The sequence below is a fragment of the Camarhynchus parvulus genome, chromosome Z (genome assembly GCF_901933205.1).
Source record: "Camarhynchus parvulus chromosome Z, STF_HiC, whole genome shotgun sequence".
Lineage (NCBI taxonomy): Eukaryota > Metazoa > Chordata > Aves > Passeriformes > Thraupidae > Camarhynchus > Camarhynchus parvulus.
Window position 1 is genome coordinate 49,781,548 of NC_044601.1, and position 15,822 is coordinate 49,797,369.

General features: G+C 36.6%; 1 protein-coding gene across 2 annotated transcripts in view; it reads right to left on the minus strand.

Annotated features, from left to right (window-relative positions):
• RGS7BP (regulator of G protein signaling 7 binding protein) overlaps positions 1–15,822 on the minus strand; it is a 36,249-nt gene that overhangs the window by 7,048 nt on the left and 13,379 nt on the right. For both annotated transcript variants that reach the window (XM_030969176.1, XM_030969177.1), the window contains exon 3: positions 6,346–6,476. In XM_030969176.1, the coding sequence (XP_030825036.1) occupies positions 6,346–6,476 (131 nt within the window). The remainder of the gene's footprint in view (positions 1–6,345; positions 6,477–15,822) is intronic.

Consider the following 15,822-nt stretch of genomic DNA (forward strand, 5'->3'; position numbering starts at 1 on the left):
TGCTACAGAGGAGACTTGTTTATGTTTTAATGCTCTTCAAATCCAATAGGAAGCCCACAGTTACCCAAATGAATCCTAAAGAGTGCATGACATGACCATAACAAATTTAGCCTCCATGAAAGAATCTCTTGTGTCCCTTCTTTGCTGTTTACTGGCATCCACTGCCAACTTATGCTTTGTCAAATCCTTCTGTAATCCACTTTAGCCATTGAAATGATAGATTACCCCAACAAAAGGAAAAATAAAATGTGATGTTTTCTGATTAAGTTGTTTATGTGAGGTCAGTCAAAAACCCTACATGTCCAGGAGCATGTTCCAGAGAAGGATGATCATATTACTCCTTTTCCAAAAGCAGTGGAAATGAACAAGTAAAGGCATTATAAGAGAGAGGAGACAGAGAGAAAGAGACCAAAACTTTTCTGTTGGTTACAAGCTGTTATGCTGAAAGATTATTCAATTGCTTGTGGAATAGCACACTAAGCCTGCTTCACAGATTACATGTTTTATACTCTGTATCACCCTATAGGTTTAACTTTCAAATTTTTCTTGTCCTTAATTGCGGCTTATGCTGTTATTTTAAGGTGATTTGTATGCTACAGTTTTCATTGTTCAGTCATAAAGCTTTATTATTTTTTCCCATCACAAGAAGCCCATAACACAACATAATGTTACCAATATCTCACATATTACTTTTTCACTAAAAAGGTTTCAGGTAAACCATCTTATGTGCCACTGATATCACAAGGCATTACTCATGAAACATGGTATTAGTGGATTAGTTCCATTATCTTTAAGTGTTATGGTGGAACTCTGACCTGACCTTTGGTGACATGCTGGAGAGATGCATCCTTCAGGGATGTGAAAGGTGTTTCAATGGAAACAGTAACAGCACTAGATGAAATAATAGTAAAGGTTCTTTTTCTCAGCTTGATAACAGAAGCAGAGACGGTAATGTTCTTTTCATCAGCACAAAGACAAGCTCTTGCAGATTTGGCAGAATGAACTACACAGATCTCTTTTCACCTGGAAAAAGCTCTTTACCAGTAATTCTGTTGTATTGTGAGCAATTCATGAAGCCTTTCTTGAACTTCAGATCATTTGTTCAGTCTCTTGAAAGCAGTTAAAGAGTCAGCTAATAATAAAGGCTTTGCTTGAATAATGTATGACTCAGGCATAACATTTCTACCCTGGTCACAGCCTATAGGGAAACAAAAGCTTCTAATCTTTTCATCCTTACAGTCACTGGGTAAGGATATCTTCTGTCATAGATACTTCAAAAAATTCGTATGAACCCTTAATTTTACTTTCAATGTAGTCAGTGGAAAGATTTTTAGTAATTTTAGTTGCAATGATATATTCTTTCTTTTCTCATCAGTAATTCAGTTTGGGGTTTTTTTACTGCAAGAAGCAGGAAATGCTTCTGAATGAAATTAAATCAATTTAGTAAATAATGCTGAGGATCAAACTTGAGTACGGATAAATAAGTGGGCAAAAAATTGTCAGTTCAGTAAGGTTACATGCATCATCTGGTTTTATGTGTCTTACCTGTTGTGCCCCTTATTGCTTCTGTGGTGATCTCTGTGTTTGCTTCCTTCATGTAACCCTAGGCACCTACTCTTAGTCATCACCTAATTCTCACAGAACTGTGATGAATGAAAAAAAAAGAAAATACAAAAAAAAAAAGTCCCTCAGTGCTAGTTATATTTCACTGCAGAGGAACTTGAGATTTTTGGGTGGCATACCAGACTAACAAAGCTGAGAGACCCCCTCTCTCAAAAAGAGAGCAGTGTTTACATCAGGTTTCTAACCTGGCAATTAAGGATAAATACACAAGCTATAATATCACAGCTAAAGTGCATAAGCAGGAAAACCTAGAAAGGGGAATAGGAAAGAATTGTGCAGGAAGTAAAAAAGGTATTTGACAAATATGGCTAACAGCCTGAGGAATTTAATTCTTCATTTACACTCAGGACCTGCAGAACTTGGAGACTGTCTCACTGGAAATACTATTATTAAAGAAAATGCAATAGGAACAATTATTTTATGATGAAAGTTGTGTTACCCTCCTTCCATGGCTGTTCTTGTCTCATTCCTTCACTTTTTCATAGGGTGCATGTAAGAATGGGTGTCTCTTGATTTTGTTTCTCCATACCTGTGTGCCCTTCTGCACTCCTGCATCTTATCCCTCTTGCATAAGTGATATGTGTAAGTAATAATACATATCTACCAGTCTTTAAATAGAACACTGAGATTGTAGGACAACCATTAAATAATGCTTCCTTTCCCCTTCAAAACTCTAAGAAGCATGTCATTTAAACAAAGCCAAAAAGCAAAAAATCTCTCCACTGAACCGAGGGTTTATTTTTGTAGTTCGTAAAATAAGCCATCACTTTTAGCTACTATTTTAAGGAAATACATATTTTTATCACAAAACACACACTGGAAATACAATAATTAACTATATGAATTTCTTACATGAAACACAAGTAGTATGCATGCTTGATTTTCCTGTAAGACTCAATTTTTGCCTTTTTTGCATGACTATACAGGTACCGGTACTTTGGTTAGTGCTGGTATCATTCTGCCCTCACCTGTTTATATATGTCAGGTGGGACTCATACATCTCAATAACTGGTACTTTTTCTTCATGATGTGCAACAACATATGACACTAAAAATTAGGATAAAAGAAAGATGTAGGCCCACGTAAGTACTTATATGAGTATTAGTTAGCCAGATCTCCTGGCCTTATGAAAAGGAGGAGTAATAGAATAAATGATCAGGTAGCCTTAGTAACTACAAAACACTTGAATTAAAGATACTTAGGCATGATTCCTTGTGCTCTTTGCAAACTTTCTGAATGCTGAACTGTTGAATCATTATATATTCTCAACACTGGGCTTTTGTAGTGTAGGTATCTTACAAAAAAAGAATTATTGAAGAGCACTTACCTCAGTTTACTTACTGCATAACACAGTTGCAAATATTTATGGCTTTTGGCCCCATTGTGGCCATTACATCTCAAAGAAATAACAGACTATCTGCCTTTTCTAGCAGCAGTTCTATAACAGCAGTAATTTATTCTAAAACACTGTAACCATGCAAGAAATTTCTGTACAGGAAGATTTATATATATCTCTACAGCAAAAAAAGGAATATTTGTTCAGCTGGAAAGAAAGATAAGAAGATATGAGAAGATATGTGCTGTGAAAGACAGTCAACAGACCCTGAGCTCAGACCTTCAAATTTTTATGTGGTGTTTCCTTAAGAGAGTATCTTTCCTAGTAAGACATCTTTTTTTTGTGCTGGCTGAGTTTCTCTTAGGAAAAGAACATCAGCATCAGCAAACTGCCTTAGTTTTATCAGTTCTGTAGCTTATTTGATACCAATACCTACGTTATTATTTATAAGCCACAGGTTGCTGAGAACAGTCTGCACGTCATTCTACTTGAATTCCTGCTGTGTCCTGAGTAAGAACATTGGTGAAATCTCATGGGAGGTTTAAAAACCTAACATACAAATTGTCTGGCAAGTAAGAAGGCTAGAGAAGGGAAATACTACATCCATGTGGAAAATATTACCCACAGAAATTAGTTTCAAGACAGAACAAGAACACCAGACATGCTCACTTATGGGTTAAACAAAGGTTAAGGGCAGTACTCTTTGTACACAAGAAACTTTTTTATATGGTCACTCAGATAAAAAACTGTGAAAAACTAAACAAATGGAGAAACAAAAAACACAGCAGCATCACAATACATGTTATAATGGTGAAGTTATTGTCTCTTTCCTTCCTAGAGATAAATTTATGCACTTTGCATACATTAAAGTATCATTCTCAGTAAGTAAAGAAATCAACAAAAAGTATGGGTTCAGAATGCTCCTTTGAAAACTGTATGTTCTGTCAGAACATAGAATAAATAAGTTGCAAAGTCATTTAGTGGAACATCCCACTGAAAGCAGGGCTAGCTTGCATCAGACTGCTCAGGACTATCTGAGTTACCAGTATCCCCAAGAATGGATATTTCACGGCCCCTCTGGGTGCCTGTCTAGCATGCAGCTACCTTCATGGTGAAAAAATAATTAACACAGGACTCGAATTTCCATCATTGCATGATGCCCTTGCAATACTTCTAGGTGTTGCCAATACTAAGTATTTAATACAAAAAGCTATTGTCTATTGGGTATTCAAATTATTTGAATCCCTGTCATCATATAGTTTTTGCCTACTATGTATTTTTTCAAAAATGTCACAGAAGCTTGGAGCCAAGTTACTGTATTTATCTCTAAACACTCTGTCTGGCAAGGACAAAAATCACTATTTGGTAGGGCCAGAATAACTACCATGATGATCTCTGTGGTGAGTTGAGAAACTGATGTCTATCAAAGTTAACCTACTGCAAGGTAGGAACTAAGATGTAACTCCTCTAATCCAACTTTAGACATTGAATAGTTTGATGTTTAGCTTAAGTTATTAATGTAAATTCCATCTAGAAGTAAAAGGGAGAGACAAGACATTTCAGAGCTACTCAGGTCACTTTAAGCTATTTACTTTCAGCAGTACAGCAGATGGTTTGACAACTGTTGCCAATACTAGGAAATGCAGTACAATCTGTCTTAAAAGCAATGACTCATTTCGACAGCTACTATTATCTTGTTCGACAATGGCTCTCCTAATTCTCCCTGTTCCTATTTTATAGACTAATTTTTGACATGAAAAAATAATTGAGAACCACAGTTAAGCATTTACAAATTTCCCATTCTTACTTTCATAATAAAAATATCCCTGGCTTTAGCAGTATTCTACAGGTAGATATGAAAAGTACACTACAGGATCTTTTAGCATGACAGAAATTGCAACAGGTTCATTACAAGATCTTTATTACAGTTCATTATAGAATTTTTCCTTGCTTTACCTAGTTTTTTATTGATGAGATATTATCTGAGGAAAGAGGAGTTACAATCAGCACAGATACAGCCCTAATCAGCCTGTGTCATCACTGAGCAATGAGGTTACTAAGTAAACTATACAGTAAATTATCAGCATTTCTACATCTTCCTTTCAGTAGGCACCTAATCAAGTATGAAATGTATACTTGAGAGATGCATTTTCACTGAATTGAGGACATCTCCTTTCAGTTCCAAGTCTAGTATTTGTTTTTATAAAAGTGGGCATGTTTTGAACCATATTTATCTACTTTTTGCTATGGTAGTGTTTTAGGAATGATACTCCCCAATTTAGTGCTATGACTGACATTCTTCTAAACCACAGGCCACTCTCTCTCTCCTCTTCCTCTTTCTGTTGGGGCAGGCTGGAGTTGAGAATTGGAGGCATGAAAGGTGACGATCACATGTTCAGATAATGGAACCAGTAAGAGATAGGCAGCAATAAGAGGTAAGCAGCAGTGAGATAAGAAAACTAATAGTAACAGCAACATTATTAATAACGTATCTTGCCTGACAAATATGTCTAACAACACTACTTGCTTTGCCCACTCATCTGACTAATGACAGCTGAAACTTAAGGAACTACTCTTTTTAAAAAAGAATCAGACTTTCAAATGGTGAGGACAATAGTGATACATACCTGATAAGACACACGTCTGCAAGAATGATGATGAATCTATAGATAGGTTCCTATAGATACCTATAGGACCTACCTATAGATATATATATAATTCATTTTACAGTTTGGTGCTTGTTGTGATTTAACCTCAGACATCAATGAAGCCCTACACTTGCTCAGCCCTGGCGGGATGAGGGAGGCTACTGAACAGGTGAAAGTGAGCAAACTTCTGGGTTGAGGTACAGACAGTTTTAATAAGTAAACCAAAAGCCATGCAAGGAATTTATTCACCTCTCCCAAAGGGCAGAGAGGTGTTCAGCGATGCCCAGGAAAAACAAGGCTATTTCATGATGACTTGGGAAGACAAATGCCATCACTTTGATGTCTTCACTTTCCTTCATCTTCCCCTTCCTTATATGCGAGGCATGATGCTATATGGTGTGGGATATCCCTTGTGTCAGCTGGAATCAGCTGTCCTGGTTGTGTCCTCTCACAACTCCCTGGGCTCCCTCAGCAACCTTGCTGGTGGGGTAGGGTGAGGAGCAAAAAGGCTCTTGACCTCTTGTGGGTTTAGCAATGACTAAAACTAAATCCCTGTATTATCAATTCTGCTTCCAGTGTAAATCCAAAACATCACTCCATAATGGCTACTACAAAGAAAATTAACTCCACCCCATCCAATACCAGGACAGTGTTTTGTCTTTTATGAATATCCAGACAAGCCCCAAAAGACTGTTCTTTTTCTAAAACAACCATCTGGGTATTTGTGCAATCCAGTACCTTTCCGATGAAACTGCAGCGATCCTAGCAGACATATGGACTTTAGCATTTCTGTTGTGTACATTTCTAAGCAACATTGCAACTGGATATATAGTCTACAGATTTCAGGATGGATTTCACCATCTTCTGGACTGAAATAAAAAGAGAAAAATGTAGTTAGGAATGAGACTAGAAGGGTGTGAGGGTCATAAAATCCACTTCCTTACTGTTGCAAAGGCATCAGAATCTGCTTCACAAACTATTACGCTTTTTCTACCTAACAGTATTTACAAACAATTCACTAGAACTATAAAACTAGGCTTAACATAGCTGAACTTGAGCTGCCTTTGGCAAGACTGCATGTTGCTATTATCTCCTCTGTGTGTTTTTAGAAAATGGGTAAATAAGTGACTGAGACATTTTCTCTTTAAATGCTTTGGATAAGTATTTTCTGTGAGACTGAAGCCTTCTTTTGTCATGCCTTGGTCTTGACACAGATGCAGGAGATTACTAGGCCACTTTAACAGTCCCTGTTCAGATTACAAGTCCTGTATCAAGCATGATCAATCCTACTTTGAAGACATTCTCAATAGAAACAAGTCAGTTTCAGCCTACTCATTCTATACATTCTGCCTGAACTTTTTTCCCCCATATTTAAAGTAGTGATGTGATATTGCACTGTGAGGAGAATGGGATGCACAAGACTTTTTTCAAGGAAGTAGCAACAATATTGAAAACTAAAATTGAAATCCTACACCTCCATTTCAGGACCCAATTCTCATGCCTGGTTGTAAAATAAGACATTAAGTATCACTTTTTTAGGCTGGAATCACAGAAGTGGAAAACAGTACAATGCTTAAACAAGAGAAAAATTAAGCTAAAAAAGAAAAAAACCACCCCAGAACACACTAAAGATTGAAGAGAAAATATTCTGGAATTGGAAGAGACAAAGGATGATTGGTTCCACCTGCCAATCCGTTACAAAGCAGATGTCATCAGAGGCAGGAAATTACTGGAGCGTAAGTTACAATTGCTGTGGTCTATTACTACAGGAGCTACACCAAACTTATGGTAATAAACCTGCCCATCCTAGCAGCTTTATTTATTTTGGCTAGACTGTAATACTTTTATTTCCCTTAAGCAACATCTACTCTTCCACTACTGAAGTCTCGATTTGTTGAAAAATTATCATGCATGATACTTTCTGCATCTTATCATAAATACAGAATAAAGCTCTGGTACAGAAGAAAAAGGGTTCAACCACAATTCTGCTTCCCACCCCACAATGTGTGCATCACTTATTGTTTCAGCCCTTTTCTCAATGAGCACATAGTTACTTCCTTTAAAGGAAAAAACTTTAGAGTTCAATTTACTTTCCATATTTAGAATGTACGTCCAAAATTTAGGTCTTCAAACTTACTGCTTATTTCACGCAATACCTAAGTCCTGAAGCTCCACCAATAGACACATAGGCCTATTCAATTTCTGCTTAAGTTTCCTAGATGTCTGAACACTTCTCTGTGACCAAGGTTTCTTCTGCCCTGAAGCCATTGGCTTGTCTATTCCACCTGAAGGGGATTTGCCCATACATATTCTTGTGCAAAGTGGGGCCTGCAAAAAATTTAAGCCACCAGAGATGGTAATAATTAGCTTTTTCTGTTCAATTATGAGAGCTCTTTTGATTGGGAGATACAGTTCTACTCCTCTTTTTCATGCAAGAAAAGCTGAATCTGTCTAGCCCTCCTGAGCACTAGAATTATTTAACTACAAGTCTGTTCCTAAGAGAATTAGACACTACATTGTGACAAGGTAATTTCCTTGTAGTAGATTTAGATAAAACAAAAATATTGTTCTATTTTTCTCTGCACTATTTCAGATAGTTAGCAGTCCTCAGACCCTCTCGGAAGTCATGGCTACTACAGGAATATTGTTTGCAATGTTTATTTATAATTTACAATGTTCCTTTCTAGCTGTCACTGACAAAAATATTTCAGGGTCTGCACACAGGTATCAGGAAACAGTATTTTCCTTATGCAGCTGGTAAATTCCTATAAAGCAAAAATGTGAAAACTTTTAAACATTATTGCTCTTAGTGACAGAATTTTTAATTGTGAAGACTGGGAAGGTGGCAATTATAAATAAGATGTTTGACTCATGAGCCAATTCAGATTTATTAGTGGCTTCCTATCTACAAATAAGTTGGAAGAGTATTCAAAAGCATAGTAATAGACATTTTAATTGACTTTTTTTGCTGTCATAAATCTAGTGTGGTTTTTATTTGCAAACTCCATTTATGAACAGTATGAGAGTTAAGAACTAGAAACATCAATAATATATGCATGTTCCAATCCATAATTGTTTTCTCAAGAATACAGAACATTTCTAACTAGACTACGGGCAAAATTCTTCTCTCATTTGCAAATCCAGAGTAACAGCAGTGATATCCAAGAAAAATATTATATAGAGTTTATACAATGAGAATAATTTCCAGCCCAATATCCTCACTAATTGTCTCAAACTATTTAATTAGTGTTTAGTTGTAATAATGACCACAATAATTCCATTAGTTTGCAAGCAAACAATTTGCTTCTATGTATATATATAGGCCTCACTTTCATCTCTGAAAGCCAAATGCTCTGATATGAATGCCAATGAAGATTTTATAATCCCTGAATTTTGTGTACAGGGCTTAACATTTCCTTTTAAAGCATTATCAATTTTTCTGTGTGTACAATGCCATGCCATGAGAAATGCTGAATAGGGAACTAGTACAGACATAAATTTCAGAATGTTTGTTACGATATGTTTACGATTAACTATTATTAACTATTATTTAATAGTTATACACCAAATCAATATTTATCTACAAAGGAAAGTTAATGCAAACTTCTAATATTCTCCCTCAAGCCAGCCGGTCAGTTAGTCCAGCTCATTTGTAATAAGACCACTTAAGTTATTCAAGAGAAACCTCATATAACATGATCTTATACAATGCTGTGCTAAACTGTGTTTGTAACAGAGCTATAACATAATAGCTTATGTGCACGTGGATGTATGAGAGCTAGCACAGCACTGAGCACCTGCCCAGGAAACACAGACCAGCAACTCATTGTTGACGGTATAAACTGTGGTTACAAAAGTGAAAATGCTGTGTTACTCCTACATAAAACAACAGCTTAAGTTATGCAGTTTATCAGGCTGCTATTAGAAGTATAATTTTTTTGTAAAAAGAAAAGTAAGTCTATAAAATCTCTAATAGATTATTACATTCTCATACTTTAACCATTGGTAAAATCTATGGATTTCTTTCCATAAAATCCTGCCGTTTAAAAATCATGTAATGTTGTTCAACTGAGTATGTTTATAAAGCACTGAGAATAAGTGGAATCTTCTTTCCACTTTCCTAAACTGAGATTTAAAATAAAACCTATAGAGGGAGCTCTTACACCAAACATATAGTACCCACTAGCATTAAGAGAGGTAAATGAAGTTATTTTGGTAATTATTTTAGAACTCAAAGAAGAAAATATTAAAATGCTCCTCCTTAAATGCAAAGGAAAAGAGTAAAGATTCATTTAAAAATTATTTTCCCTCCAAAATAGTTGACAGATCATTTTACTGTACTGCCAAAATGTTGGTTACAACTGAGAAAGACCTTGAGATTTTCCTGAATTTCCACAGGTGCCCAACATTCACAGCTGCACTAAAATTCATGAAATTTAAGTGAAATTAAGCAAAACATAAGACTACTAAAACTGAAAAATTATTATGGTTGAACTTGAGACTTTTAGTCACACATTTACAACAGAACAGCATGTTACTTTAAATATCAACAACATAAAAAATATAGACAGATGTACTATCTCTGGTTAAAAGAGCAGCTAAGATATATGAAGGGTCTGGTAAACCTTTTTATAAAAGCATTGCTTTGACAAATTATATGCTTAACTCCAAATAAAAGTATTAATAGTTCCAAAATACTATAAGCCAAAAAAAATATCTAGACATATAATGAAGTCTGTCAGTCTTCAAAGCGAAAGGAAAACAAACATTTGTCCAGTCAGAAGTGAAAATTAAATCATCAAATTGTGTCTAATGCTGTATATATGTGCTTCCCTTGAAAAATAATGTAAGTTGGCTTGATGAGTAGTGAAAAATCATTGTCCACAAATATTACCCTGTAAATTGTATTTTAAGTTAAAGTCTGAAATACCGTAGTTTATTAATATAAAGCAGTAGAAGGATGAAAAAGAAGAAAACCAAACTTACCTCAGACATGTGCTTCTGTTTGGATACAAAGTGTGACAAATACTGCGAAGGAGATACCACTTAATCCCCTTATATACCAAGTACCAGAAGCCCCTCTGATTACAGCTCAGGTTCAACAGCCTACTAAACCTGTCCCTGCTTTTGTATCTCAGATTGATTATTTCTTTATCATGTACCCATACATCTTTGAAGGCAACAAAAGACTGGTGAATTCATTTTGAATATAGGTAGAGAAGTTGTCCAACAATGGTGTTTTTTTCTAAGCAGTTCCTGGGAAAATGTTCTTATTTGTGTTCCTCCCATTTGCTGGGGTTATTTTTAAAAAAATGTACACAAACTGCTGTCAGCTTCAGCGCCATGTGTTGGTTTGTTGTTCTCTACTTATGCAATACTGTGATACAATTGCTATTCCCCACCCAGTCCAGCCAGGAAAAAAGCATGGCTTGTTCTTCCTAGCAGACCCATAAATGACTGCAGTACTGTTCTTGTAAAATCAGATTGTTGTTTTGAAGCAGTTACAACAGTGCTCGCAGTAACAGAAGACATGATCAGGTTTAGTTTTGTTGGAACAGTGTAAATCTCCAGTAACTCTGATAAGGCTGATAGAGTCAATCTGAGTATGTGATACAACCAGCACAACAAAACCACAATGCAGTGGCTCATATTTTAGACACACATTGCTAACTCCCAGGTTGATAACATTTTAGATATTTCCATGCTAGAACAATTTAGATACAACATTAAAAAAAAAGAAAAAGGTTTGAAATGATCAGAATCAGAGACCAGAATTTTTTAGACTTCTTTCCTCAGAAGTCAGTTTCAATGGCTGAACTAACTCAAGCAAGGGCAATATGCAAATTACCAGAACACTATCCAAACTATTCCACTGGAGGACAAACCCAATCATAAATCACTCAGTACATGAGTAAAACAGCACTGAAACAAGAGATTCCATGTAAACTCCACTCTAGGTAACACTAGATGTGTTGGATGCAGTTGCAATGTTCTGCTAGTGATGGTGGCAACAGGGTGCCCATTGTGGGATGAGGTGAGGGTCTTCCCTGTGCTAGACACAGCCAGTTCCTGCAGCTCTGCAAAGGATCCTTGGCAGGACACAGCTGAACCTATCTGTGGAGCAAAAAACTTATTTTCAAAAAGGGCAAAAACAGCCACAGGGAGAAGGAGTGAGGGGGAAAAAAAGGAGTAAGAAACAAGAGAGGGAATATCAGGGTAAGAGAAAGGAGGAGGCTCTCCATGCCAGAGCAGATCTTCTCTGCAGCCCACGGAGCACAGCAGAGCAGATGGATGTTCCTGAAGGAACTGCCACCTGTGGAGAACCTATGCTAGAGCAGATTTTTCTGACAGGACTACTGCTTGTGGAGAAGCCCACACTACAGCTGAAGAGACTTGTGAGGAGGAAGGAGAAACAAAGCAGATTGGTTATGGACTGTAACCCCATATTCCCACCCCACCTACATAACTCAGGAGGGCGGGGGTGGGTAGAGGAGTCTGGAGTGAAGTTTAGCATGGAAGCCAGGCAGAAGAGGTGCTAGCTTGACGTTTCTTTCCTCTTCCCATTACTTAAATTAGTAATTATTTTAATTTTAATTGGCAATAAATGCGGATAATATTTCCCAAGTCAAGCCTGCTCTACAGACAGTCGATGTGCCTATCTTTATTTCCACCTAATCTTTCTCTTCTTCCTGTCATATTCTGCTGAGGAGTGAGTGAGCAAGCAACTGGGTGTGAGTTTGGCTGTTGTCTCAAAATAAGATAAGTTAAGCTTAAAATCCCTAGCAGGATATTTTTAAGTACTCGGAATTCCAAATGAAATTGTATGTGTGTCTTCAGTTACACTTTTGAGTTCTCATAACATTTAAAAAAAAAAACCCAAACACATGGCTTGACAGCATACCCTAACCCCATTGTTCCTTCCTTCAGCTGTCTGACCCTTGCTTCTACTTTAGACAAATCGAGGAGACTTCTGCACTAGTCAAATATGAGCTGAACAGGGCCTTTTTCGGCAGGTTATCAGACAACCTGTTGAGAAGGTGGTGTCCAGTTAGATGAAAGAAAACTTTGGGTGGGCTCTCAAGTCAGCCTTGTTAGCTTTAGCCTCAGTTGAACAAAAAAAAGACATTCCACAGCCTCAAATTATATAATACCGAAGAACACATAAATCAAAACCATTACACCGACCTTCCAGAAAAGATCTGTGCTAACCAAGAAGGAGACAGTGACATTAGCTGTATATGCAATAACTTGTAAGCTTATCTAGGAAATTCCTATTCAGAACACTGCCTTGTCAGCATCAACAAGTTGTTCTCAAATGAATTTGATAAAAATGTAGAGAAAGCACAGATAAGTTTGTGCTGTCCAACAGGCTCAAGCCCAGCCTCTTTTAAATTCCCTGCAGGCAGCTGATAGTCATGCTGCCCATGGATTTGCCCTTTGACTTTAGTTAAGCTGCTGTGTTATTTAAAATGTCTCTAAATCACTCACTGTTTGTTAATGAATGATTTATAAACTCTACCTTTCAAAAGTCTGCAAAATATATATGGATTCATACCTACACTCCCATCCAGTTCCTTTGATTAACAGTTGTACAAGAATTTTATGAAAACTAGTATCTGATGTGAGGTCATTTATGAAATTGGTTCTGATCTGTGTGGACAAACAGGGTCAAACTTTCCAGAGAGCCTGAAGGAGAGTTAGGTGCTTCAGGCATTTGATGCTGTAGGATATCCAGGTCACAATGGGCTAGAAACATCCTGGATGAAGAAAGAACTCTGCTGCAGGCAAGTGATGCCATCTGCTGTTGACCATTCTCAGGACACTAAACCAGATGATTCCTAGATTTGTGACACTTCCTTTTGTCATTTTACTTTTGTTCTTAGTACCTTCTTTGAATACAAATTTCAACATATTTTTCCAAAAGGCATTCCATAAAGCATTAGAGTAATTTGGATGCCTGTTTTCTGTTTGTAACTTGGATTTTTAGTTTTCCATATTTCAAAATGAGAAAACTGGAATGGTTGTGAAGATATGTTAAAATGAGAAGAGGCAAGGAATAATGCATTTGCTTTTCCTGAAAAATATTACAAACCACCTAATTAACTATTTAAACCGAAAGAAGGATGTTCTTTAAGTTTCACTGTGATTTGGTAAGAGCTATATTGCATTAACAACTATTGAAAAAATCTATACATTTTCATAATCCTTTTTTTCTGTCTGCTGGTCAAATAGACCAATACCATGACTGCTACAATTCTCAACTGGAAGGAAAACAGTGCCTACAGTAGATATTTCCAGGTTGCTCAGAATAAGCTGGTGTTCGGGATTTTTTATGTATCAAATGCTGCTAGGAGTGCCTGAATATATCATGCTTATACCTTGGAGTATTTTTCATCTTTTTTTTAAGAAATACTCAAATTCTTTAAAGAAAAATTCAAATACCTCCATATAGAAGTATTCCAAGTGAAAAAGAAATTGTGTTATAGAATCAGTAGAATCTCACACAGCTCCACCAGATACTTCACAGATCAAATCTGTAAGAGTAGTTAGAAATCACAGCTGAGAGACTGAGAAAACTTGAATGTGTCAAAAAGAAGAAAAAAAATACAGGGAAATAGAAAGAAAAAAGAAATAGATTAGCTTCCTGAATTTAAATTCATATATGGAGAAAGAAATTTTTAAAACCATCTGTTGATAAAATGTGTTCAGGAAGCAGTATTCTAGCAAAAAGAACTTTGCAATTTTTTCATTTAGATTTTTAATCCTGCTTTGGTCTTCACTTGACTTTGTGAACTGGTGTTACTTTTGGTTTTTTCCCTCTCTGAAAAGCCCTTTTTTCTGCTTGGGAAACAAGGATTTCTCCATGAAGTCTTTCTTTAGGCATTCAGTATTGTATATTAGCAGCTGCACAGACATACTTCTTGTTTCTGAGTCTTGAATGATCCAAAATTGATTACAAAATGCTATACACACACTACTTTGGGTAGGTCTGCAGCTAAATTATATGCCCAGACTTTGGAATGCCCACAACTTTGGTGCACTGAGACTCTTCACTCTGCATGAAGGGAGTGCTTCTTCAGCACACCGACTCACCCTGTTCTCAGTCTTACACACTGTGGTTGCAGTTGTCATAATATTCCCAAGTACCAAACACTACTTTGTTGGTGTCGGGGCTTTTTTTGGGAGGGCTCATAAACACATATGGGTGGATAGTGCTGTTTCACCACAATAACAACTCCAGAACTGTTGGAAATAATTGGAAGCTGCTGTATAAACATGGCACTTTAAAATATTTTGCCACTCAGCCATTTGCCACGCTGCCAAGGTTACCAGCAGTACATTTGCAATGATCTCTCTTGCCATGATAGACAGAGATATGAAGTGTCAGCTTCTCTTTGCTCACACAATAAATGCAAACTTGTTTTCTTTTGAAATGGGAAAGCAGTTCTGTCAACAACTTTGAGCACAGAATTTAATATGTCAGTGTTTGAATTCTTACGCCAGATCTGCTGCCAGGAAATGTTCATGATGGAAGCATTCTTATGAAAGATAAGAACAGTAAGATAAAAAATGGAATATAAAAGAAAAGAAGACCTCCTATTTTAATGTACAAATAATGTAGTATATTATTTCTCTGATAGTTAAAAATTATATGGAAAATGTAAATGTAAATCTATAATTATATCTATCAAGGAGAAAATTCTATCCAATAACAGCCAACACTTCAGCATATTTTAACTTTAAAACATGAATTTAAACAGCATTTAACTGGTAAGACTGGAATGCTTCATTTAATGCTGCATCAAGACAAGATCTTAATGCCCAGATTCAATTATTTAATTAATTGTTCAGAAACAGAGTGATAAAGCAATTGGAAAAATTACAACAGATTTTGTACACCTTGTTGAAACTGGTTGGAATTTTTCCAGTGGAAGCCTGACAGAACTGGTATCTCCCATGGCTGGAGACTGATCTTGCAAGGTACTGATGATGCTGTTAAGCGTAGCTACTGTTTGGTACTCTCACTAGAGCAAGCCTCCATGTACCAGGCAGCTCACAGTAAGGGTAAAGTTTTTTCTAGTTGACTAGACAGGAAGTGCAGCACTTGAAAGAGATTGATCAAACACAGATTGTGAGAAGGACATGCTCTTAACTGCATGGCCCTGCACAATTAACTTGGCAACGTCGTTGGCTGATTTCAGTGAGGGGCACTGA